This window comes from Cibotium barometz, chromosome 43, assembly GCF_041138505.1.
Source record: "Cibotium barometz isolate CiBa-2024 chromosome 43, ASM4113850v1, whole genome shotgun sequence".
NCBI lineage: Eukaryota > Viridiplantae > Streptophyta > Polypodiopsida > Cyatheales > Cibotiaceae > Cibotium > Cibotium barometz.
Genome location: NC_141088.1, coordinates 39,153,464 through 39,180,394, shown reverse-complemented (window position 1 = coordinate 39,180,394; position 26,931 = coordinate 39,153,464). Strand labels below are relative to the sequence as shown.

Sequence of the window (26,931 nt, the reverse complement as noted above, 5' to 3'; positions counted from 1 at the left end):
AAGGAAATGGGAACTTTTTTTTTTTTTATTTTGTTTTTTTAGAAAAGAGGTGCTCTCATTTAAAGGAGAAATTGGTTAACAGTTGTTCTGTTGCTAAACAACCTGTAAAGCTTCCATGTCAAATGAAAGTGTCTAATCCTCATCACCTACATACAAAATTTATATAGTTTCATTTCAAGCCTGATCCTTAGTTCTCACCTCCACTAACAAGGTCGCTTGTGTAATGTTACAACAGCCTGGTTAAGGCAAGTGCTCGTGACAGTAGCCCTCCAAAGAAACGAATCAAAATTTTAGTGCGCTTTGCCCCGCCCACGGTTCTTAGAAGAAGTGCTTACTTGTACCAACCTGCCATTATATACCTCACACCAAAGCAAAGTGCACAAGAAAGTGCCTGCAAAGAAAAACACGAGCATACCACCTCCATTTAGCACGTGCCCACAAAACATAGTGATTAAGGACATTACGGCTGTTAACAAGCAAAAGCCCACCCGCTCCTTGGAGTCCAAGTACAATAAGTACACTACTCCTCTCTGATAGATTAGAGGTGATGCACTACATCCTGACAAGGCACTAGCTTTGCACCTAGTGATGCTGCCATTTGGTGGACCATGATGTCACCAAAGAGAAGGCCCACCCTCAGAGATCCTGACCCTCATCCCATCATCTCCAAATCAGCCGATCCAGTGACACAGATGCACCAACTGGGGAGGTGGCTAAGGACTCTTACTTATGATGAAGATGACACATCCCTCATCTTTGGAAACACTACTGTCATTTGAACTTGTCAGACTTGCGTACTACACACCCTTTTTTTTCAGGGTGTTCTCTCCCTCTCCATGTTCCGACTTTTAGCCTATTCATGGAACACTAGTACTATTGCTTTGGTCGCACAGACTCTCTGCGTCTTTTGTAGGCATCAATAAAATCTCTCTCTCTCTCAACACGCACGCGTGCACGCGCACAACTATATGATAAAACAAAGACGTGAAAACAAAAGTCAATCACCTGAAAAAGCAACAATCTGATCAAAAGTTGCTGTTCAGAGCACCGTCCAAAGAGCCTGAGGAACAAGTTTACGAGGTTCATGTCGTTGGTGCCTGTGAGAAGCCCAGTTTTCACATCGAAACTGTAAAAATGGAGATTTAACACTCGTCACTAAACCTCCATGAAGAACCTATACCCAAAAGAATCTTTTGAACACAGTACTGATCTACATGATTGTGATACATTAATCTATATTTTTATGATATATTAATCTATGTTTTTATGATACACCAATCTACATGATTCTGATTGCTCAAATCAAGGCTATAAAGTAGTGCTAATACATACACGGGCAACCGATGTCGTGGACATGGAACTATCTTGAAAAGCTGTTTAAAAGCCAAAACCACCAGTCAGTAACCAGCCACTAAGATCAGCCTATCCCTTAGTGAAAAACCTTTAATTTTCTATACAAAATGTGATTTTTTTTGGGGAAAAACCTGTGGCACAGAATACAGGAAGTTCAATATCTGAGGTAGAAAAAAGAGCAGCAGAGTTTCACTGCAAAAAGATCAGCTCAAATTACATTAAAAAATCTTGTACACTCACCTCGAAAAAACAGAGTCTTTCATGTCCCCAAAAGACAAAACTAGACTGGCAATACTCGTGGAATTAGGCTTAATAATAATTAGTGGATGCAGTACTTATTGAATATTACTGAGTTTTGATCAGTGCTCACACTACACTCTCCAACCTCTTGTGAACACCCGCTAATGAGTCTGATCCTCACTTATATATAAAAAAAGGTCAAGTGTCCTTAACTTTAAGATCAATTTCACACTGGCTCAACATAATAATATGGCCACCATTAGCCTGACCTCATCACTATTGCCAGTCTAGTTATGTCTTTTGGGGGCATCACAGTGCTATATAAATAGTACCTGAAATGCCCGAGAATCCCGACCACAGCCAACGTCATGCCTGCAAAGTAAGTATATGTGTCCCCCACAAAAACCGACGAGGGATACCTACAAGTAATGACACAGTAAGAAAGAGACAATGCTAGCTACATATTACTAGATGATGTGCATGGCCTGAAAAGTATTGTCAAGAGTTTCGCACCAATTGTATGCAAGTAAACCAAGAGACACCCCAACCATAGGCTGCATGAGATAAATTGAAAAAGAGTGCGCTTGTTGACGGTCAGTTCCTGCCGATCCAATCTGCATTAAATTATGGACAAGCACCTGCAGATGCACATTAATCTTATAAATTAGACGTTCTTATGTAAACATCCCAAAAACAACAACAAAGAAAGGTAGCACATAAAAATTACCAGGCAGAATGAATTTTACAATCTGAAAAGAGTTAAGAGGTATCGAATTTTGATACATGATGAATTTAAATTAAAACGATCGAATTTTGATACATGATGAATTTAAATTAAAACGATAAATGGCAGCTTCAAAATGTCTGGTCTACAAAGGTGGAAGAAGAGGGAGGCTAGGATGTCAGCATAAAAATACGCAGCATATTTGCATTGAGCCTGCAATATAACTAGAGTAGCTCCCATGGTGAACAGTGTTGATTTGGGACTGCTAGTGCTTTTAAGTCCAACTACAATGCGAAGGAAGAAGGCAGGCTCTACTTTGGGAGGAGGACGGCACAGGCTTCGCCTTGCAGCTCACCCATTTTCAGATCTCTACTATTCCAGCCTCCTCCATCCCAGTCATAGTGGAGCCGTCCAGAGTGAGCTAGAGATGGGAGCTCATCAGCAGCTTGCCACTTGGCATATCTGGCAGGTTAGATGCAGAGAGGTCATTTATGGCATGCTACTCCACCCACAGTCCATTTGCACAAGTATCATCCACGCCCCCAGTGGGGACAATGCGAGCGCCTCATAGGCTATTCAGAGCAGATGCAGCAACGTCGTGCAGCCCTCCTACGCACATGGAGCCTGGGCCCCTCCCTCACCTAAGGGGGTGATGGGCCGATCTGGCACTACAGGCCCCAGCATGGCTGTTCCCGGTGAGGGAGGCCCCCCCTTCATCCACTTGTTCTGCTATATGCCTTTCATGGAGTTTTTTTGCACTGCTTTTGCCTCAGCAGAGGTTTGTAGTCTGCTTCATGGAGACATTTTCTTTTGACTACTATAAGGATTTTTTCTTCCCAAAAAAAAACCCCAAATACTACAATAATTCAAGCAATTAAGAGCTGTCCTATTGTAGCAACAATAAGGATACACCGTCCATAACAACAAGAACCAAGATTTCGGCCTTCCCTACAAAGTCAGTGCAGACCTAGTATTGCATTCTCTTGAAGAGACCCTGATGAAAGAGGCTAAGGGGCATGGTATCCCTCTTAACGTTGAGAAGCCTAATCCATGGTTGCCCAAGCTTCTGGATCACAGGAAGCTCTTTAGAGACAGCAGCCAACTGATGATCCATCTATTTAGCCAATTATGGTTTATTTGCAGGTTTTAGCTGCAAGAGACTCTTTTGGCTCAAGGTACTGTTGGTATCAGAACTAGCCAGGAAACCTTAATGCCAAGTTTATCTGGTGTCCTGCCAGTTGGCTGGCTGACTGGACAGCACCTCCCCTCCCCCGAAGAGGCCACTGCTTAGTCCCACATTTCTCCTCCTATCACTTTGTTTCAGTTTGACAGCTCCACTTTGTCTGTTTGTGCATGATGGTGCTTTTCATGAAATGATTTCCAGGTATGCCGTCTGCCTTACGATGTAAATGTGGCTATGTCATCATTTCATCCATGTCCAGAAAATAAAAACCGTGACTAACAATGCAACAAATTAAATGGCTCCATCCACTAAGTAACCAGCTTCAAGTCTGCTTGCATGCAAATCAATAAGCAGTGCAGGCATACCGCACAGCAAATAACAACTGTCTGCCCAACTTCTAAGCCATTTATTCCAGCAAGTATGTTGACAGAATTGGTGCAGAACACAGCCAAAAGACCCATGTAAAGCTTGTATATCCATCCTGCTCAAAAACTTTAAGAACCATTAGACTCAACCAAGTCTTAAAAAACAATCCAGCAGCCAACAATCCTTAGCCCTTAGAATAAATCTTGATATGGTGGGCTCCCTGACAAAATTTAGTATCTATTGTCACCTAGGTTTAGAATTTCAAGTCCAAGGTAGCCTTGAAGTGGCTTCGGAATGGCTATTGTTGTGCCGCCAGCATATGCCATCAGCAAGGGAAGAGCCGCAAATGAGGGCAGTAATAGTTTTCTGGGCGGGGGGCAAAAGAAGAAGAAATAAGTAGCATTTATATGATTTCTGACATGGTATTCCAAAACAGTAAACAGTGATATTCTTGCATGTAACAGCTATAACATAAAGAATACCGCCTCAGAACTTACACTCGCCATGGTATGTCGAGAACATCATCCATGAAGCCCAAGAAAAGCATGAAGCATATGGATGCGAGGGCAGCGTTATATTGCACAAGCCACTGCATTTCAAAGCAAAATATTATCACGCCATAGATGTCATATGCGGAAGCATTTTACCTAATTTACTGAGTTAACGGTGCAATTATTGTGGTGCATTGACTTGAGAGAAGAGAGGAGAGAGCAAATATACACACTCCCGATTGGGTCCCAAAAACCCATTGAAGGATGAGAAGCAACTTCGAAACAGATGACAAATGTCATAGAATACAATATTTAGGTTAAATGGCATTGAAACAAAACACCATTATATACACTTTAATTGCGTTGGTGCAGTAGGAAAGGGTTTGCCTCAGTGCCTTTTCTTGTATTATAGAACTGAGATATGTAGCAATACAAATCCTTGAACTTGACCTTATGTCGTCTCCTTCCTTTCCTTGATGACTATGGCACATGGTATCCAGATTCCAGACTAACCAAAAGACCATCTTGTTGCTCCAAATAGTTTCTTGCAAGAAAAACCTGTCCAATCTCCAGAACACCCTTTGTCTTGAAATTGTATATACCAAGACTTTTGTCTTTGCCCTCTACTGAAACCGAAACCAAGTCCTGTTATGTCGATCTTTGATGCTCCTAGATGCTCTTGCTAATGCTTGGTGACCTGCCCCTTGAGTTCAGAAGGGAGGTCATTGTCATGGCCCTGTGAAAATGGAACAGCACAAGTGTGGGCATGGTGGTTGCTGAGTCAAAATATTGAATGATTCACATGGGGGGTGCCCGGACAGAGTTAATGATGTGTGGACATCCCTAGGCGTGAAGGGGGGAACTAGAACATTAAACTTTTAATGTTTTATGAATGGTTGCCCCTATGCCTTAGTGGCCCCTAGGGAACTTTAATAACTATTAAAGTTGGGGCCCTAGGATTAATATGGGGAGGGGGCAACTCCACTTTTGGAGTGTATGCCTCTCTCTCTTCTCTCTCTCTCTTCTTTTTGGAAAAGCGTGGAGCATACGTGCTGTTGGGAAGCGTGGAAAAGCAGGAGGGAACTAGTCGGCTGCTGCAGATTTTTGGGCTGCTGATTTTCTGTGCAAACCAGCCGTACAGCTCTATACGGACAGGCTGCTGCAAGTACACCTTCTGGTACAGGCTGCGCACAGGTGTTGCTGCGAGTACATCTGCTGGTACAGGCTGCGCACAAGTACAGAACTGCTGCTGCAGGTTCTGTTTCAGTTACAAATGTATGGACAGCTGTACAGACAGAACAGAAGCTGACGGCGCTAGAAAGTACAGGTACTGGCGGCGCTGGACAGATCTGATACAGGCGACGCTGAACTGTCTGAGCAGGTACAGTCGGGTACAGGGACTGGCTGCAGGCGGCCCATACAAGTACAGTGACACGTGGCAAGTATGGACTGGTACAGTGCAGTTTTCAGGTCTGTACAGTCAGGTACAGCACTGAGGTGGATGCAAAGAGGAAGGTACAGACACGTACATCCACACGTGTGAAGCAGAGTTGTTGAAACAAGTGTGCAAGTATAGACTGGTACAACCGCTTCCTCCGGTGCAGATCCACGAGCTGATTTTGGTAAGCTCTGAATTTGTTCATCTATCTCTCTTTCTATTGCCTTATGTCTGTTGCAGATTTGAGCTATCTGGCCCCTTGTGAGAGAAGGGGTATGGCAGATTGAAAAGGGTGGAGACACAGATTGAACAGTTAATGTATGTTTGAGCTGAGATGTTGAATCATGTGCATGAGATATGCCAGATGTATGCTCATGGCTGCCCTGCTAAGTGGTCTTGGCTGATCAGAGGGAGGCACAGTGTGTTGCTTTGAGACACAGATCTGTGTGTGTGAATCCTCTGTGCTAAGAGGTATTGTGGGCTGTCAGATTGGACATACAGGTGTATTCTCTTGGCTGATTTTGGTGTACTCAGCCTTACATACTTTTGAAATTGAATAAAGAAATACCGCAAGGGGCGTCAAGCTTTGGGGCCAACAGGTGTCGCTTTGTTTTCAGATTTGGGCACTCTAGCTCCAATCTATTTTGTTTTCATATCTAGACTACAAGTGGAAGGGTGACTGCTGCTAGTCCACCGCACTTTGGTTTCTACTAGAGGCCGGTTTCAAGGTTCCGTCCCCGGGACCAATCATCAACTTTCTAAAGGGGGTGAGCTCGTGGTTGCCTCGAAGAAAGCCATTGCTAAAAAAACTCAGCAACATGTCTGATACAGAGGATGAGTACTTCTATCATGAAGAGGAAGAGCAAGAGACCTCTCCTGAGAGAGATGTATCTGAGGATATTCATGCAGGAGAACAGGCTGCAGATGTTGAGCATTATGAGGATGTAACACAGCCAGAAGATGTACTTGGTAAAGAGGATGATGATGCTCGGTTTAAAGATCGTTTGGCTGGTGTTATGGATGTATTTATGCAGCTTACACAAAGTGAGAAGTTTGCTGAATTTATGAGATCCCGTACAGAGCCCGAAAAGAAGAAGAAGAAGGTTTGTTCTAAGAATCTTCCTCAGGGTCATAGTGGTGCCATCCCACAGGATCCATCTTTTGGCCAGTTTCCGAACATGCAGCATGCTTATGGAGCAAACTCACAGAGTTCCTTCTTTGGACAGCCATCAATTCCTCAGCAGAATATGCATCAAGGTTATTTTGGGGTGGCTCGGTGTTCCAATCTATGACTGGGGGTTATCCTCAGGGAAGCATGGGTATGCACGGGCCTTTTGGAGCTAATTTTCAGCCTGGTATGCAGGGGAATATGTATGGTGGTATGCAGTCCGGTATGCAAGGAAATATGTTTGGAGGCATCATAGTTACCACGGAACGGGAACGTTCCGGGAACGTCGGATGCTGGAACAGGAGCGGGAACGGGAACGGGAGCGGATCGGGAACGTCGCGGAACGCCACGTCATATGACATGTCGGCATTTAGGACTAAAATGACAAAACATTTAAAATATCCAAGATTAAACTTTAAAGTCTTAAACATTAAAAATTTGAAGAGTCCAGACTCCAAATAGAAACTGAAAAGAAAGTACATCGCATGTGGAATCTGGATATATAGAAACTGAAAAAGAAAGTACATCGCATGACAAGTACAAAACTAGCCTCAAGGGCCAAGGTAACTGGTGAGTCAAAGACTAGTCATCAGCAAGTGGGATCTCATCCTCCTGTCCAGGCTGTCCCTCAGTCTGCTCATCCTCATGCTGCTCCACATCATCCTCTCCCTCTGGCTGATCCTCACCATCATTGTCATCAAGATCAAGGCAAAATCCAATAAATGGCTCTAGAGTACACTCAGTCCTGAACTTGTTAAGCAAACGCAAGTTTGCATTAACAAATACAAGGTCATTTGCCTTCTGGACACCAAGCCTGTTCCTCTTCTTGTTTCCAAAACTGCTCCATAAGCGCTCACATGGCGAGGAGCTAGCACCCTGGCTAAGCACTCGAATGGCCAATCTTTGCAGCAATGGTGTATCTGCCCCATAATCCTCCCACCACCGTGCACTGGATATCTTGAACCTATCATTCTGTGCATCCTGCAAAGCGAAGAGGCCTCTCTTTTGTCGATAGAAGGAAAGGTCTTCACGAACCCTCCTCCTATCATCTGCACTGGGTACAAGCTTCCTCAAGATATCCTCCCAACCCTGCACAACCTCTGCATCTGTCTCTTGTCCTTTGCCTTGAAATTCTGGATCCACCACAAATGCAGCAGCCTCTAATGCAGAGTGATACTCTGTCCACCTGCTTGTCGCAAGACGAGATAGCTCCTGTCTCCTACCCCCATCCAAAGTCTGTAGAGATAGGATTCTCTCAATCATCCTGTCCATCCCCTCATACACCTTGCCAATGCAAGGCTCATCTCCATCAAGAAGCCTCAACATAAGAATGATTGGCCGCACAACCTGCAACAATACCTCAACAGTGTCCCAAAAAGTGTCATCAAGCACAATGGACCTGCATCGAATACCTGCCACTGAGGTACGCTCTCGCCATGCATCCCACTCCTCACAAACTACAAGCTGCCTCAAATGATTCTTCACTTCAAAAAGACGCTTTAGCATAAGGAAATTATATGCAAAGCGTGTATCTGAATACTTTAAGAGATCCTTTGGGGATCTCTGTCGATATACAGCCAAAATGTAGTGGTGGCGAGTGATAAATGAAACAATGTGATTGCCCATTTCAATAGAAGGCTCCACCCACTGCATCTTACCAATATCTTTGAGGAGATTATTGAGCCCATGTGACATGCAAGGAGTGAAGCAAATATGTGGGTACCTATCCTCAATGATCCTCCCTGCTGCCCTGTTTGAGTTCTCTCCATCAGAAACAAACTGGATGACATTATTGGGACCCACGTACTCAATGGCTTCACTCCAAATATTTACCAATCTCTCTGCAGTTTTGCCCGCCTCTGAATTGTCAATAGCTTTAATAAAAAAGCTACATCCTCTGGAGGAGGCAAGGATACCCTGAATGGAGCGGCTCCTGGTGTCACTCCAACCATCACCCATGATAGTGACGCCACATCTACGCCATACATCCTGAATGGGTCCCAAGGCATCCTCTATGGCCGTCCTCTCTGTGGCTAGAAGTGTAGTGCGCAATGCCTCGGATGAAGGTGGAGCATAGCCAAGTCCGAAAGAAGCAATCTCCTTCACCATATCTGCAAAGTATGGGTTGCGGGCCTTTACCAAAGGAACATCTGCAGCATAAAAAAACCGTGCCACTGATGCATCTACCTGTGCCCTCCTCCCAGGGTGCCATGATGCCACAAGACTAGCCTGCACTGGACCTCGTGAAGCCTGGGTCTGGGAAGCATTTGTTCCATGTGCGGATGGCTGTGGAGCAGCCCCAAATAATGGAGTAGATGCACTCGCTGAAGATGCCACGCCTGCAAGTGTAGCTGATGATGATGTACCTCGAGGATCAAGAACAGAGGGCCGACTCCCTGCTGCATCAAGTCTATCTGCAAGTGCCTGCAATCGTATGATATCTGCTCCTGACACTGTAGGGCAAACAGAAATGCCTTTGCCTCTAACCCCCAACAAATGGGCTCGCACACGATCCGTGCCTCCAGTCTTAATGGATCCACAAAAGTGGCACTTCCACTTGCGTGACCCTCCTCCTCTTGCACTATCATATCTGGACACAAGATCCACCTCATTCCACCAAGGGGATCTGTTTTCTGCATCTATGCCACGAGGAGGTGCCATTGAAATTGATAAATGGCTGAAAATTAAAAAAACATGCAAAATGCCCTTGCATGAGACATAAGTAAAGTGTCCACAAAGTGGAAAAAAACACAGCAAACTAGAATCTCCAAAATCCAATGTTCATTGCGTAAATTTTAAATCTTACCTGCTGAGTGCTCAAGACTCGAGTCACGACTCACGAGTGCCACCCGAGCAAAAGAAGGGGCCAAGAGGAGGTAGGGAGCCTGGGAGAGTGACAAGTGTGCACTGTGCAGTCTGGGGCAGCCAACTTGCCAAGGCTCGGTAGGGAGAGTGTGGGGCAGCCTGCAGGCCCGGGCAGCCAAGAGGAAGGTAGAATGGAGAGTGTGCCCACTGCCTGTAGGCTGTGGGGCAGCCAAGGGGAGCCGGGGCAGCCAAGGTAAAAGGGGGCAGCGTGGAGTAAAGAAAGCAGCCAATGTTGCAGGCGCAGCCAACGAAGCAGGCGCAACCAACGAAGCAAGCGAAAAAAACGAAAAACCGCCGTACGCTGCGAAAAAAAGGCCGCCGGCGACTAGCGATAAGGCACTTTTTCCAAAACGCCCGGAACGTGCGTTCCGCCCTGGCGTTCCGACTCGCGTTCCGCCATGCTCCCCGGCAACTGGCCCGTTCCGGCTCCCATTTCCACGTTCCGGGCACGCCATGCGATTCGGAGCGGCGTTCCGGCGTTCCAGGAAGGCGGAACGCCGTTCCGCGGTAACTATGGGAGGCATGCAACCTCGAATGCAAGGCAATATGTATGGTGGCATGCAGCCAGGTATGCATAATGGAATGTTTGGAAACATGGCTGGAATGTATGGTATGCCAGGTGTGGGAATGGGTAATGTTGACCCAATGATGGGCATGAACGTTGGGGGCAGCAATCTTGCAAAGCCACTTCCATATGATAATCTAACGCCTGTGGGAAAGACGAAGGATTACAAGGAAGGGGAGCTGCAGTGAAGTTTGATACATTCAGTGGGGCCAAAGATAAACTTAAAGCACTCACCTTTTTACAGCAGTTTGATGCTGCTTTTTCTGGTGGGAATTACACAGAGTCCTCTAAGGTGAGGAAAGCTGCCACTTTTCTCAAGGACAATGCTTTGCAGTGGTGGTCTACTCTTCTTTTGCAGGGCATAGCACCCACTACTTGGGTACAATTTACACAGGTTTTCTCTTCTGTATGGCTCACATCTACATTTGAGGTGGATGTTATGACCGCATGGCACAAGTTGGATGCTTCAAAATGTGAAAATTTGGAAGATTATAACAAGAAGTTTTGGGAAGCTTTACTCCCAGTGACTTCTTACCGTGCAGTGCCTTTGTCTGAGCAGGTAGAGAAGTATTGTTGTGGGCTGCCCAAACAGGTGCGAGATTATTGTATCAAGACAAGGGTAACGAACATGTCACAGATGATTGAAAATGCTATGACAGCTAATGCGTTACTCACTGGAGGATCATCTGGGTTTAAAGGCAGTAAGAACTTGAGCAAGAAAGCTGAAAAATCTGGGCATGCTTCTCGTGATGCTAAAGGGTCTTCAGAGATGAGGTATAAGAAGTTGCCAATGCCCAAGAGGACTTCTCAGGAAAGACAGGCTTTGAGAGATGCTCGGAAATGTTTTTACTGTACAAAAGAGAGACATATGTCATTTAATTGTCCCAAGAGAAAGTCCCAAAAGGACTCTGACAATAAAGGAGAGCCCAAGTCAAAGAAACCAAAGCCTTCTGCAGGGTTAGTTCTTGATCTTGTGGAGGAACAGCCAGGTGGTGAAGAGACAGAGTTGTGCAGGGCATGGGGCAAAGTGAGAGATCAGAATGCCTTGATATTCTTTGACACAGGTGCTAGAGCCAACTTCATTTCACCAGATTTGGCTGGCCGATTGGGGATTCGTGCAGAGGAGATGGGGCCATTACATGAGGCTAATATGGCTTGTCCAGGGTATGCAGAACCCGTTACTCCTATCATTGGGAAGCTTCGGCTTCATTTGCAGGGTTATGTGGACAGCGAAGAGTTCTTTATCATGCCACTTGATGGCTGTGATGTTTTGTTGGGTATGCCATGGTGCCACAGAGTACATGCGGTGGTGGATACATACAATAGGAAAATCACTCTGACTCATAGAGGGAAAGAACATGTACTGGATGTAAAACAAAAGGGGAATCTGTTCCTATCGTATCCGCTTCGGCGATTTCATCAGTAATGAAAAAGCATCTTTCCGCGTACTTGATTTATGTAAAGGATGCACAAGATGATGAGTCTAAGTCTAATTTGTCTATGTTAGATAAGGACAGGACTGATTTCTTATGTGGGTTTCAAGATTGTTTTTCCGAGTCATTGCTAGGAGAACTTCCTCCTGAGAGGCCAGAAGATCATGCCATTGATCTAATTCCTGGTAGTACTCCACCGAATAGACCGCCGTACCGTGTTAGTGCAGCCCAACAGGAAGAGATTATGAGTCAGGTGCAGGAGCTTTTGAAGAAAGGGTTGATACAGCCTAGCTCATCACCCTTTTGCTCACCTGTACTCTTGGTGCAAAAGAAGGATGGTTCTTGGCGCATGTGTATTGACTACAGGGCGCTGAACAAGAACACTATCAAGAATCGATTCCCCATACCGAGGATCGATGACATTTTGGATCGCTTACAGGACTCCACAGTCTTTAGTCGTATTGACTTGAAAAGCAGGTACCATCAGATACGAATTAGACCCGAGGATGTGCATAAGACAGCATTCCGAACCACGTTTGGATTGTATGAGTTCTTGGTTATGCCCTTTGGTTTGACAAATGCACCTGCCACATTTAACAGAATGATGGACAGGATTTTCCGGCCTCATAGAGCGTTTGTGGACACTTTCTTTGATGATATGATTGTGCATTCACAAACTGAGGAAGAGCATAGAAGGCATTTGGCCATTGTGTTTACAGAACTCAGAAACCATAGGCTAGTTGTTAATGGCAAGAAGAGTGAATTTTTCTTGCAAGAGATACATTTCTTGGGACATATTGTGTCTAAGCATGGAGTCCATATGGATCCAACAAAGGTGGAAGCAATTCTTAATTGGCCAGATTTGAGAACCGTGCATGATGTACGCAGCTTTCTAGGATTGTGTTCCTATTACAGGCGGTACATACGGTACTTTGCTGAAATTGCTTCGCCTCTTCATGCCTTAACAAAGAAGGCAACTCCGTTTAGATGGGCTGATCGGGAAATTACAGCATTCAAAAAGCTCAAAGAAAAGCTTACTTCGGATCCAGTATTGGTGTTACCGGACCTCCGAAAGGCTTTTATTGTCCAGTGTGATGCATGCGGAAGTAGCATTGGTGCAATTCTCATGCAAGAGGGACATGTGACAGCCTATGAGAGTAGAATATTGCAAGATGCCGAGAAGCATTTACAGGTTTATGAGAAAGAGATGTTGGCTGTAATTCACGCTCTTTCTACATGGAAACACTACTTGCTTGGGACTGATTTCACTGTGCAGACAGATCATCAGACCTTGCGTTATTTCCTCACGCAGACTAAGCTTTCAGAGAAGCATATGCGTTGGGCAAACTTTTTGTCTATGTTTCACTTCCAAATTGTGCATGTGGAAGGCAAAAAGAATGTAGCGGCAGATGTGTCAGAGCACAAGCAACAATGGGAAAAGTATCTTCCTTTGGTGGAGTTTGCATATAACAACACTGTACATACCTCGACAGGCAAGACGCCTTTTGAGATTGTGGAAGGAGGGAAGAATGTACCACCCATTTTGCATACAAAGGATAAGATCTTTGAGGCTGATCAGTATGTGGAAAACATGGATGAAGCTTATCGGAGAGTTAAGTTGGCACTCCAGAAAACTCAGCAAAAGCAAAAGAAAGCCGTAGACCGTCACAGACATGTTTTAGAGTTTGCATTGGGTGATTGGGTTCTTTTGCGCTTTGAAAAGGCTAGACTCAAGAAGATGAAGGGTAAAGAGCGCTTATTCCCTAAGTTGAGCATGCGTTATTATGGGCCTTTTCAGGTATTGGAAAAGATTGGTGAGGTAGCCTATCGTTTGAAGCTACCAGATCACTGGAGGATTCACAATGCTTTTCACGTGAGTCTCCTTAGACCTTTCCGTGGGGATGTGCCTGAGGATGTATCAGATGAGGCTCAGCCGGAAGTTGAGGAACTTGATGAGGTTCTGATTCCAGTGCAGATACTGGCACATAAGGAAAGAAAGGTACGAGGTAAAGTTTTCCGTCGCTATCTTGTGAAGTTCAAGAACTATTCACCAATGGATGCGAAGTGGATGGAGGAAGGTGACTTAACAGATTCACCTCAGGTTTTGCAGCTTTATCTCGATGCCTTTGAGTTAGCCGACTCTTGTTGTGGCTCATTCAGGTTCAACAGAGCATGAGTCTGGAGCATTACCTGATGCTCAAGAGGAGAGTAGCACCTCCACTCCCTTGATACAGACAAGCTCAGATGACATCTAGAGGTCGCTTGGTGCAGTTTCTATCTCACCCGAAGGTACTGATGGCTGACAGTACATCTGTTTATGGGACCTCTATGATATATGTGTACTAGTCACATGGGATATTGTGGTTGTGTATGGTTCACAGTGGTATACAACTTGGACTACTACTATGCCATTGGTTTGCAGTGAATGATGTTACATGTGCACGGCTTAGAGAGATTGGGACGCTGATCTTGCCATATTGTATATTTCACTTTGAATATTTTGCTGTATCACCAGAATGCAATCGAGGACGTTTCCCATTTTTCAAGAGGGGGGTATGTCATGGCCTTGTGAAAATGGAACAACACAAGTGTGGGCATGGTGGTTGCTGAGTCAAAATATTGAATGATTCACATGGGGGGTGCCCGGACAGAGTTAATGATGTGTGGACATCCCTAGGTGTGAAGGGGGGAACTAGAACATTAAACTGTTAATGTTTTATGAATGGTTGCCCCTAGAACTTAGTGGCCCCTAGGGAACTTTAATAACTATTAAAGTTGGGGCCCTAGGATTAATATGGGGAGGGGGCAACTCATTTTGGAGTGTATGCCTCTCTCTCTTCTCTCTCTCTCTTCTTTTTGGAAAAGCGTGGAGCATACGTGCTGTTGGGAAGCGTGGAAAAGCAGGAGGGAACTAGTCGGCTGCTGTAGATTTTTGGGCTGCTGATTTTCTGTGCAAACCAGCCGTACAGCTCTGTACGGACAGGCTGCTGCAAGTACACCTTCTGGTACAGGCTGCGCACAGGTGTTGCTGCGAGTACATCTGCTGGTACAGGCTGCGCACAAGTACAGAACTGCTGCTGCAGGTTCTGTTGCAGGTACAACTGTACGGACAGCTATACGGACAGAACAGAAGCTGACAGTGCTGGAAAGTACAGGTACTGGCGGCGCTGGACAGATCTGATACAGGCGACGTCGAACTGTCTGAGCAAGTACAGTCGGGTACAGGGACTGGCTGCAGGCGGCGCATGCAAGTACAGTGACACGTGGCAAGTATGGACTGGTACAGTGCAGTTTTCAGGTCTGTACAGTCAGGTACAGCACTGAGGTGGATGCAGAGAGGAAGGTACAGACAGGTACATCCACACGTGTGAAGCAGAGTTGTTGAAACAAGTGTGCAAGTACAGACTGGTACAACCGCTTCCTCCAGTGCAGATCCACGAGCTGATTTTGGTAAGCTCTGAATTTGTTCATCTATCTCTCTTTCTATTGCCTTATGTCTGTTGCAGATTTGAGCTATCTGGCCCCTTGTGAGAGAAGGGGTATGGCAGATTGAAAAGGGTGGAGACAGAGATTGAACAGTTAATGTATGTTTGAGCTGAGATGTTGAATCATGTGCATGAGATATGCCAGATGTATGCTCATGGCTGCCCTGCTAAGTGGTCTTGGCTGATCAGAGGGAGGCACAGTGTGTTGCTTTGAGACACAGATCTATGTGTGTGAATCCTCTGTGCTAAGAGGTATTGTGGGCTGTCAGATTGGACATACAGGTGTATTCTCTTGGCTGATTTTGGTGTACTCAGCCTTACATACTTTTGAAATTGAATAAAGAAATACCGCAAGGGGCGCCAAGCTTTGGGGCCAACAGGTGTCGCTTTGTTTTCAGATTTGGGCACTCTAGCTCCAATCTATTTTGTTTTCATATCTAGACTACAAGTGGAAGGGTGACTGCTAGTCCACCGCACTTTGGTTTCTACCAGAGGCCGGTTTCAGTCATGCACCTATTTATAGGGTAAAACTGCACCCCCTTCTACTGCCAGCTTGCTTGACGGTTGACCTGCCCGACGACATGCGTGTTCTCCCTTGCTTGCCCAGGATGGCCCAAATCTGCCCGGAACAGCTGCAACTTTCTACTACCTGATCTAACTTGATGCCTAGTGTTACAATCTCCTAAACACAAAAAACGAGTGATTAGAGGGGGTGCAAGCTAGCTACCTCCCTTAGGGGTGCAGGCTAGTTAAACCGTAGGTTCTATGCTTCGAACCACCCCCGAGCCAAAGGCTAAGGTCTGACTCCACTCCCACATATGCATGCCAATCTATGCTCTACCACACAAGTAGCCAGAGTCTTGGTCGAACTTTGACCAATAGTGCCCACTACTGCTATAAATAGCCATTCGGTTATAAATAACCAATACACATGAATTTATTAAATAATAACCTTAGCTGCCCGTATTAGCCTGCTTTCTCCTAATCCCAGGGCTCCCCTAAACTTGCCAAATTAGGCCACTAATCTCAAGGATTAGGACTAGATGCATAACTACTTCCCCTCCTCGAAGATTTCCACTCTTGGAAACAAAATCTATGTGAGAAAGAAAACTGGGAAACCTATGCTATAAACTAAACATTGTCTCCTAAGTCGAAAACTAGTGCTTCATCTGACAACTAAGTGTTAGAAGTCATCTCTTGTCTTTCTGTAGACAACAGGGCCTTTGTTGTCACCAATTGGCCGAGCATTTGGTCCATCTCCAGTTTTTGTGTCTCGTTCACTTGAGGCCAGGCCGGTGTCTCATGTGAAGAGGCCAGTATTTTTTTTTGCTTGACATGGGCGGGAGCTAGACTGGTGCCACCCGTGTGTTAACAGGAAGGTGTCGTATGGACGGGAGCCAGACTGGTGCCACCCGTGTATGACCTGGACTGTGTTCTATCCATGGGATTGTCACGCCATGGAAGAGCCAGTATTCGTGCCGTGTCTTGCCTATGGGACTGTCACTCCATAGGGAGACTCGTGCCTGGAACTGTGTTTTACCTATGGGACTGTCACTCCATAGGAAGACCAGGATTTATATTTTATGTCGTGCCATTTTTATGCCGACAGATATTTTGTACTTGTTCCATGAACGGGAGATATGTCCATGATACTATTTGCACATGCACTCATGTTTTGCATGTTTGAAACTGTTTTCGCATGACTTGTATTTTTGTGTTTGCCTGTTTGACGAGTCACTGAGCGGGGACGCCTGCCAGTGAGTCGTGAAGTTTGCTCTGTCTTCTGACGAGTTTTGTTGCGTGTGAACAGGTGGTAAGTGTATTGCACATTTGGTTTAATAGTTTATTTTCTAACCTTTCATTTTATAAGCTTGTATGTTCACATTCACTTAAAAGTGGGCACCCACTTAGGGGCCAAGGTGGGGAGCCACACTTGACTCGTGTGTGTGTGGGGGGGTGGGTGCATGGCCACCTACCAACACCACACCATGGAACTCGCCGCCCCCATGCAACCTTGGGCCCTTGGGGAGCCGGCCAGTTGTAATCGTGCAACTCCCCCTCCAACACCTTAAAAAAAGATGGCAACCACCTTTCTGAAAGGACACACACAATCGTGCGCCTCCATCTCCTGCTTCTTCTACTCTGCATACAGCCGGCGACCATCTACTGTGCATGCTCTCAAGCAGCGCCATCTCCACCATCTCTGCTGGCAGCTGTACTTGCTGCAGGTGGTTGCGCTAGTCCTTCAGCTGGCGGCTGTTCTCTCTGCACCACAGGCGGCGCAGGCTGCAGCCAGGCGCCTCCTATCCATCAGGCGGCTGTTTCCCCATCCTCTCAGGCGGCTCTGCTCTCAGCAGGTGTCTGCGCCTGTTTACCAGCCTACTGCCCACTCTTGCCGGCGGCTGTGTGCCACCCTCCAGCAGGCGGCTGCCTACTCAGCATAGCGGCTGTGCGCTCCTTCACCAAAACAAGGCTGCTGTGCTCTGCATACTGGTGGCAGCTGTGCCCTGCATACAGGCGGCTCCTACTCCATCTCTTTCAGGCGACTTCACCACTCATCCACTTGCAGCCATAGGCGGCTGCGCTTGTCCACAGCTGGCGACTGCGCATGCCTCTCCTCCCGTACAGGCTTCTGTGTTCTTCACTAGGCGGCGGCTGCCAGACAACAACGCCGCCTCCTCCACACAAGGTGGTTGTGTCCTGCACAGCGAGTGGCTGTTCTCCTTGGTAGGCGGTTGTGCCTCCTTTACATAGGCGGCATCTCCTTTCTTCAGGAGGTTATACTTTTTCCCCAGGCAGCTACTCCTCTCGACATGCTGCTGCACCTTGGTGTCCCTCTCAAGTAACTGCACATAGACACCATGGGTATTGGTCTTCCATCTGCAATCTGCAAGTAAGTGAATTTCAGATTTAAGTAAAGAACTCTAACTCCTAAGGCTAGGTTTATGACCAATACTTACTACCTGTCACATGCCACATAACCATGTCAGTAGACAATTTCACACGCACGGTTCATGGGCGGGCATCCCCTTACCCGGAACTACACATTGGTCAAGCAAGCATGAAAACAGCATGCAATTTCAATTGCAAGCAAGCACATAAAGATGCTATGCAATGAAGCATTGGTATGGACAATCCCCGTTCATGAGACTATACCAAAATAGACGTGCTCCAGGCAAGTACACGAGGTACCAGACCCAATGGAACACCAATCCACCAAGCATTGCCAACATGTACACGGAGGCACAAGTCCCAACGGAAAGCCAAGTCCACAGTATCACATGAGTGGCATCAATCCCCGGCATAAACAACTACCATGGACACCAGTCCAATGTACATACATGATAAGAAAGCACGGGTGGACCAATTGGGTGGCCAAATGGTGACAGATGTCACTAAGACCACGATGGTGTTCATCGTTCCATCTTACATGTTGATATGTTCTCCTTATGTGAAGAGGTTTCACCTAGTCCGCATGTCTCTGTTTTATTAATATGTTTGTGGTCTAGTTGATCGAGTTGAAGTGATTACATTTAGTGGGTGTTCTACTCTAGGTCTATTAGAACATCTTCCATTTCTTGCATTCAAGCCGGTTTTATCAATTCTGTGTGGCTCACTAGTAGTTTTCCCCATCCATGCTCAATTGGATATGCAAGATTTGCTTCTTCTGGACGCAGAGTGTATCAATGACTCTTATTAGGGAGATGCTCGTTGCTAGAACATTCATTTATGACAGACCAAGCCTGGCATTATGAAGCTTGCCAAGAGTGTCGCCACCGCGCAGCATTAGATAGTCAATGGGAGGATGCACCCGCGGATGAGAACTATGAGGCTACTAAAGAAGACAAAATACCTACTGAAGAGGAGGATGAGCTTGAACATGTGGGATTGTGGACGATACAAGGCAGACAGGCGGCACACAGATGATCACAATCCGGTTGACTCACGGATACCTGTTCCCAGCGCGGTCCGGGGCCTGTTGATTTCTAGATTGCTACTTGCCAGATTAGGTGCAGATCTATCCTTTTGATATGTCATCCGAAGGCTTCGACTCTAGCTACTCTTGGAGCAGTTCTTCCTGGCCCACGCGGTCTTGCAGGTGCATCATTTCCTCCAGATACATGTGGAGAATTTTGAGAACACCTAGTTGGCCAACGGCATGCCACTTATAGTTGTAGCTACTCAAAAGCAAAATACATTCAGTGGCACTTTTAATGGACACGCGACCAATTGGGCAGTATGGCTCTAATGCATTTCCAACATATGAGGAACTGCATGATGCATTTCTGCCTCGATTGCGGAAGGATAAGACATCCTCGCAAGTGCTAGAGAAACTAAGACGCCTGGAGCAAAAAATCTTGCCGGCTAAAATCTGCACTCTGCGAGGTCCGCAAATTGGCCAACTGAGGCTAGAGAAGATTAATAGGAAGATTCAAACCATGTTGGAGAAGAGGACTACATTGGGACCATGTGAGCGTATGAAGGAGCTAAAACCAATCGATAGGCTAGACATTGGAGGTGGACAATCTAAGCATCGAATCAGAGCATGCAAGAATATCAAAGAAACGTTCACCAGTCCGAATGATGAAGTGGATAGTGCAATTGCAAGAGTTATTACTCAAGTGGAACTGGAACCCAGAGCAGTTTTGGATATCAAAGAAAAGCCCCCCCATTGACCACACTCCAAATGCTCTCTCTCATCAGATGACACTTAACCTTCATCTTCCATATATGGAAGCCTTGACCATCAAATTTATCTAAATGCATAGAGTTGGATGCCATTATGATGGGAAAGAAGGTCTTACCACTTGATTGCAAGGTGGTTCCAAACGTAGTGAACGATACGTTCAGTATGTTTGGAAAACGTGCTGAAAAGATTCCAAATGTAGTGAACGTTGCCTCCGATATATATATACTTATAAACTTTTGAAATATGAAGTTTGAAGATTCATCAATGAACATGGTCCAATGCCGCCTCCTGTAGCTTGGCCAACATGATAAATAAAACGAGTGGATGTGCTAGTAAATATTCCTCCACAATATTTGCACTTCCACACACGCGTGTTGGAGCGACCGACACCTGGGGTGTTGGGTGTGCCTTGAATGATGGTGTGCCTTGCCCTTACGGAACTCAGTGCACGATGCATCGATGGCATGTGCACAAAAAGCAATCAACAAAATGGAGAAATGTCAAGACGAATCACGACTCGAGAGTTTTAAAATATATTTCAAAATTCAAGCACAATAAGAATAAAATTTCAGCCTGTGTGGAGGTGCACAGAGAGAGCCTTGTGGGGGAGAGTCTAGAGAGAGAGAGAGAGAGACTTGCGGGAGAGAGAGACTTGCAGCAGGCGGGAGAGAGAGAGAGAGAGAGAGAGAGAGAGAGAGAGACAGTGGCAGGGAGAGAGAGAGAGAGAGAGAGAGAGAGAGTTGAGCAAGTGCATGAGGGAAAAAGAGAGAGGTTGGCCTGTGCGGGGGGGGGGGGGGGGGGGGAGAGAGAGAGAGAGAGAGAGAGAGAGAGAGAGTGAGAGACTGACTTACGATGAGCGAGCACGACCAGAGACGCGGCAAAGCCCAACACGACCAGCCCACGAGCGCCCGCCGCCGAAGAGAGAGAGAGTCGCATGCACGTAAGAAATAGAAGAAAAAAAAAACGTGATGTTGACGTGCGTTCACCCTTCAATTTTTAACCTACGTTAATCAAACTCCCACGTTCACTAACATTAGTGAACGTTTGGAACGTTTCAAACGTTTGGATCCTATCCAAACTGCATTTGGATGCAACCTTGCTTGATTGTATCAAGGGTATTGTCTAATCCCTTTAAAAGTATGGTTGGATCCCTTCACCATAGAGATGCATGTGTGTGCTTAAGAATTCAGAGAAACCTAAACCCTTGACATATAGGTAATAGTGAGGTTTAGGCTTAGCTTTGATGGTTTTCCTCTAAGGTTTAAGCTTAACCTTCTCTTGAGCATGTTGTCACATGCACACCCGTGCCATGGCTAATCCTCTGCATGAACAGCCTTAATCCCTGATCTAATTCCACATTTAGGACATCATTAGCAACACCATGAGTAGCATCATCAGTAAGAGGGTATAGGAACCTAGTCGGCAGCCATCAGGGGCTTTTCAGCCAGCAATCAGCAGCCCATGGGCAACTCTTGCAGCCAGCTGGCTATAGGCCAATACAAGGGACAGCATTACAGTCAGCGCAGCCAGCTGGCTATAGGCCAATACAAGGGACAGCATTACAGTCAGCGCAGCCAATTAATAGGTATTGTCAGGAATATTCATGTCCACAGCAGGCCAACGGCATTTGGGGCTGTCCGACCAACACCTCAGCAACGTATATAAAGTTTAAACATGAAGCCATAATTCACTGTTCAGCATTGTCAATTCAGCAGTTTCATCATCTAATCAGTCTCCTAAGTCAGTAGAAGTTATGTAGGGCCAGAGGTCAACCCCTTTAGGGCTGACCAAGGGCCTCAGCCATGTACATTCATTAGGCCACCTTTTCCTACAATATTAAATACAAGAAAAACCTTGACACCAATCTCTCTCTTCTTCTCTCTCCTCTGTCTTAATCATGTTTATTCAGCATCTTGTTCTTAATCAGGCTTAAAGCTGTGGATCAGTACAACAAGGCTTCCGCGCATGCAACACATGTACTTCAGGAGAAGAAGGCATCATAAACCCAAACAAGCTCTAAGATTTTCTGCATCAATATACCCTGATTTGGAGGAAAGATTTGAGTACCCAAATGATGTTGATTAAAATGAAGCTTTGTGATGATGGAGCAACTCCCCAATTAAAGTTTTGAACTCTTAATCGTCCAATGTCCGCACTTGGATTAGTGCTAATCACTATCCTAATAACAGTGAACAAAAAACACAGAGCTTGATGAAATGGAAATTCAAGAGGCTTTAAGAAGCAATTGAAGTGATAAGCATTAAGTTTACACCAGAGTCACATGAGACGGGGAACGGGGAGTCGGGACGGGGGGACAAGGACGGCATATGGACTATGCAATTTATTGAAGTATCCTTACATAGACTACAAAGCACACTAAATAAAAGAACATTTATGTTTTTACACTTTGAACGTTGAAGGCATCACTTTAAAGTTTAAAGTTGAGTTATTTAGTAAATCTGCATTGCACAATGCAAACACTGACAAACCAATATATAAGCATGGAATGATGATCACTATCAAATAACAAAAGACTAGTGTCTACAATGCACATAAAGTGCTGAGTCGAGACTCAAAAGTCAAAACAATGAAACACAGCTAAATGATAAATCATAGAGCTTGCAATGCTCAATTGGAGCCTGGAGCCTAAGAAGTACTCGCCTCATGATCATGGCTGCCTACATGAAAGTAAACTTGCATGGCACACTTTTAGGTGCATGAAAAGATAAAGCATTGCATGATGCATACATGTAGCTGAAAAAGCTTGCCTGTTGCATGCATGGGGGTTTCTGGCCATGCATGTCGCATGCATGGGGTTTCTCACCATGGAGAAGAAGATTATCAACCATACTTAGTTAAATTGTCATGCATGCATGCATGCATGCATGAAGATAGAAAACCCGCATAAGAGTGGGCTGCCTTCAAAATATTAATTATTCCTATACAAATCCATCAATACATTAGCTAAAACTGGATCATACTAACACATGGGTGCAATCCAGGCGTCCCAGATCCATAAGCTTCTCATGCAATAAAATCCAGGCATTGTCCAGGCAAACAAAACAATACACACAAATAGAAATAAGTCATGCATACAAATGTATGCATTTGAATACATATTTTGGAAGAAACCCCATCTATTTACATGTACTTGAAATTTACAAAAGCTATAGCATTTGGCTCTCCAAGATCCATCAAATGTCCATGGCATTATGTGTTGCATTTGGTTCTCCAGATCCATCAAATGCCTAACATGCTTCTTTGCAGCCAGGATCTCGTAGATGCAGCTAGCATACACATACATAAGAAGCTTTAACCATGAACATTATATGGCTGCATGTAGTGTCCAACACCCATGTCCATGAATAATAGAGAATTTACAATATGAATCCCGAGAAATTCGGAAGTAGTTACAATTCTCTCCCTTGATTGTAGGCCAACTCGCTTGTTATGGTATAATGTCAACAATGGTGGGCTATATAAACGCTAGGCATCTTCTCTTCCCAAACGCATTTGTAGACCAAGGTTAGATTCCAAGGCTTCTCACAAAGGCTTTTACATTGCTTAAGTTACACTAAGGTTTTGGCTTTACATCAAGCTCCTCCAAGGTGAATATTACTTGATTATAACGTTAGCATCCCCAAGAAGAGGTGCATCGTGGCTAACATGATGCGTTCTTGGTCGGATCTTTTAACAACAGCAATATAGGAAATAAATTGATGAAGCCACGAATGGACAATAAGTGCACGAGACTATCTCATAAAACTGGTCAGAGCTCAAGTTGGTGGCAACACCAATAACTCAAAGTCATGCAAGCTCACAAATCATTCCTAAGGAGGATACGGAGAGATTTGAACCATGACCAACGATCCCAGGGATTCAATAGAGCCAAATCCATCGGAGGAAGAAGAGCCATAAGAGCACAAGTTGTGTCTACAATTGGATCAGATTGGAAGTGGAGCAAAGGTGAATCATGTTCCCCTATGCACCAAGTTGTGCATGAGGGAATGCTCACATGCATCACCCATGTGAGAGCAATGTAGATATAGCCCCACACATCAGCCCTCAAGGGCAAGTTGAGAGGCCAAATTGGAACAATCCAAGCAGCCAAAGACCGTGCATAAGTGCACAGGCCAAGCACTCAAGGGTTAGGCATCTTTTCCACACAATGTGGATGTACTATAAGTGTAACATACTGGTCAAAAAGAAGCTACCCAACCTGAAGAAATATTTTCCTATAAGGAAGCTAAGATACAGATGAAGACATCCCAACCTCCAGCGTAAGTCAAGAGCAACAAGAGGCGAGGTGTGTATCAAAAGAAAAGAGTTCCCAAGAAGCCAAATTCAGCCTGGGAACCGCCTGACCAGAAACCTTTTCCACATGTTGCGTTAACATGCAGTAGTTCACATTCCAGAACTGAATTCAGCATTGTACATATTCATGTTATGCGATATATACAGTAGATTAGGTCAAATCTTGCCTTCTCTTTTTGTGTATTTGCAGCATTAATGATTAGCATTAACTAGCAGTTAATCACTTCCGCGCATATTACACATTTAAAATTGAGACCGACCATGATAATTGGCTAATTGTTGGAAGGGGAAATCGGCTCCACCCACTTGAGTGGGCCCTGGGTGTGTACGAAAAAAAAAATATTTTGAAAACGGAGCAAGGCTGAAAGGTGCCACTCACAGCTGATTCTGGTGTAAAGTAGAAATGCTGAAAGAGAATCATCACCACCAGATACACGATCCCTGGTACCAAGCCCATCGATTCCGGCCTGTCGACAACCCAAGCCGAGCAAAATCAAAAATTTTCAGGAAACAAAGGCAATGGCCATCCCTAAATGCCACCACATGCACTTAAAAAACAAACAGAATTTTTATGTATTTTAAGCCTAGTTTAGTGTCAAGGATTTGATACAAGAGCACAGACAGATTACACTTGGAGAAGTCCCGAGGGAGAGCCTTTTTTGTTGAGGTCGTATCCAAACATGCTTCTTTTGAGGACATACTTGGAGGCCACAGGGATGAGGAGGACAGTGGAGAGGAGGCCCACCAGGCTCATTGCAGCGTTGATGAGGATGGCTCTCCTCAGGCCCTTGTCCAGATCCAGCAAATTCAAGAGGCACAGGTAGGGCAGCAAGCATAGCATACCAAAAGCAATGACCGCCCCGTGCTTGATTGTCAAAGAAGGGCCTGCAGAAGGAGAGATTTGAGATGCATCACCTCTCCCTGCTGATGTTGCTGTTTTTGCTTTTCGCCTGGTCACCCCCTCCGCCATGGCCAAAAATTTGCTTTAACCCTTCACGATCCTGCCTGCCCCTGCAAGACCCACTTAGATTTTCCTAAAAGACTCCTTGAACCCTCCACGATCTTGAAGACCCACTAAGATTTTCCTTAATCAAGGCCTAAGTGCCTGCGAGACCCAGTCAGCTTTCCTCCAGATCACCTTCAACCCTGGCCTCCCCTCGCTTAGCTGCAACGCACCTTCGACTCTCCAAAATCATATTCCCCTTTTACCAGTCATTTTCCATCAAACCCCAGCGAGACCCACTTACAAAACCGCTTCACGACCTTCTAAAACCGCTGAAACCTCTATCCTGGAGCTGGGGGTCAACAAACCACTCTTGAGGTCAAATTAAGAGGTGCTTACGTTGTTAACTAGTGATGGCTTCTAACTATCCACTATTATCTAACCCGGCTAACGCCCCCCTTCCGCCTGGCGGATTTTTTTGAGCACCCGTTGTAATTCACTATCCCACTTTGGCACTGTGCCGTCTTCCTGCCCCTATCATTTAGCATGCAACCGGTGTAGGACGATGTGCACCCGCCGCCGAAATTTAACCATGCAGGCCACCCTGTTTGCTTTCTTCCTCTCCGCTGTGTTTGCTTCGCTACGATACCTACGTTTAGGTGCTCTCTCTCTCTCTCTCTCTCTCTCTCTCTCTCTCTCTCTCTCTCTCACACACACACACACAGAGTTTGTGTATGTGCATGTGTCTCTAGCTGTTTCTCTTTAGGGTCACCTTCGTCGTCTCCCGATCAGCCTCCTTTTCCATCGTCGCTTCAAGCATGAGAGAGTTTTTCTTTTTTATGTGCGCAGGGCATGTGTGTGTTGTCATGTGTGTGTGTGTGTGTGTGTGTGTGTGTGTGTGTGTGTGTGTGTGTGTGTGTTTATTTTTAAATATTTTTTCAAATCTATGCAAGCCGTTTGTGGGGGGGGAGGGTGTTTTTGTTTTTTAATATTAAATAGAGTGTATATGTGTGTGCGGGCGTGTGTGTGTGCGCTTGTTTTTAAATATTCTTTTAAATGTATGCAGACCGTGTGTGTGTTTTCGTTTTAAACATAATACAATACCCTACAGCTGAAAACCAAATTCAAAAGACACTCTATACTCAAGATATGAATGGAAACATGATATATTTCATCATCTGTGTAATACCTCATCTTTTTGGAGCACCGAGTCTCAAGTAAAACTTCAAGATGAAATTTAGATCTAATGAGAGAGAAAAAACACAACAAGCCAAGGCAGATCCTTAACAGAGAAACCCTTTTACACACATGCAATCCAGAGAAGGTGAGTCCTATTACCTGCATCCATACAAACAGATAAACAGATGTGTTAGAAAATTTAAAATTGTACATCCAAAGAGAGCTTGTTGTATCAATTCTAGGCATCAAATCAAAAGATTCAGAAGTTATAAAACATCAATCTACATCAGAAATATCTCTGCCCTTTCAAAATTATTTTCATCTTGTAAACATATAAAGGAGTTTTTATCCAGTGTGGAATTATCCTGCAGTATTTATCCAACTTATTGTTTAATCGGTATATACACCTGCAATATCAATGTAACAAATAGAATGCTAATTTCAAAGCAGTTTATCTACATGCCATGTGTAGGCAAACATTCTATATCAATGTA

The 26,931-nt window shown here is 45.2% G+C and overlaps 1 protein-coding gene across 1 annotated transcript; it reads right to left on the bottom strand.

The window, feature by feature from the left end:
* Positions 1-2: 2 nt before the first annotated feature.
* On the bottom strand, positions 3-25,937 carry LOC147613900 (uncharacterized). The gene is made up of 11 exons (XM_086781905.1): positions 24,945-25,937; positions 24,695-24,782; positions 4,364-4,455; positions 4,114-4,232; positions 3,866-3,981; positions 2,107-2,231; positions 1,926-2,012; positions 1,485-1,545; positions 1,333-1,373; positions 1,006-1,126; positions 3-391 (listed from the first exon to the last, which is right to left on the bottom strand). Exons 1-11 carry the CDS (start codon positions 25,283-25,285, stop codon positions 332-334), a joined length of 1,251 nt encoding a protein of 416 aa, XP_086638031.1. The 5' UTR covers positions 25,286-25,937; the 3' UTR covers positions 3-331.
* Between the last annotated feature and the right edge of the window lie 994 nt (positions 25,938-26,931).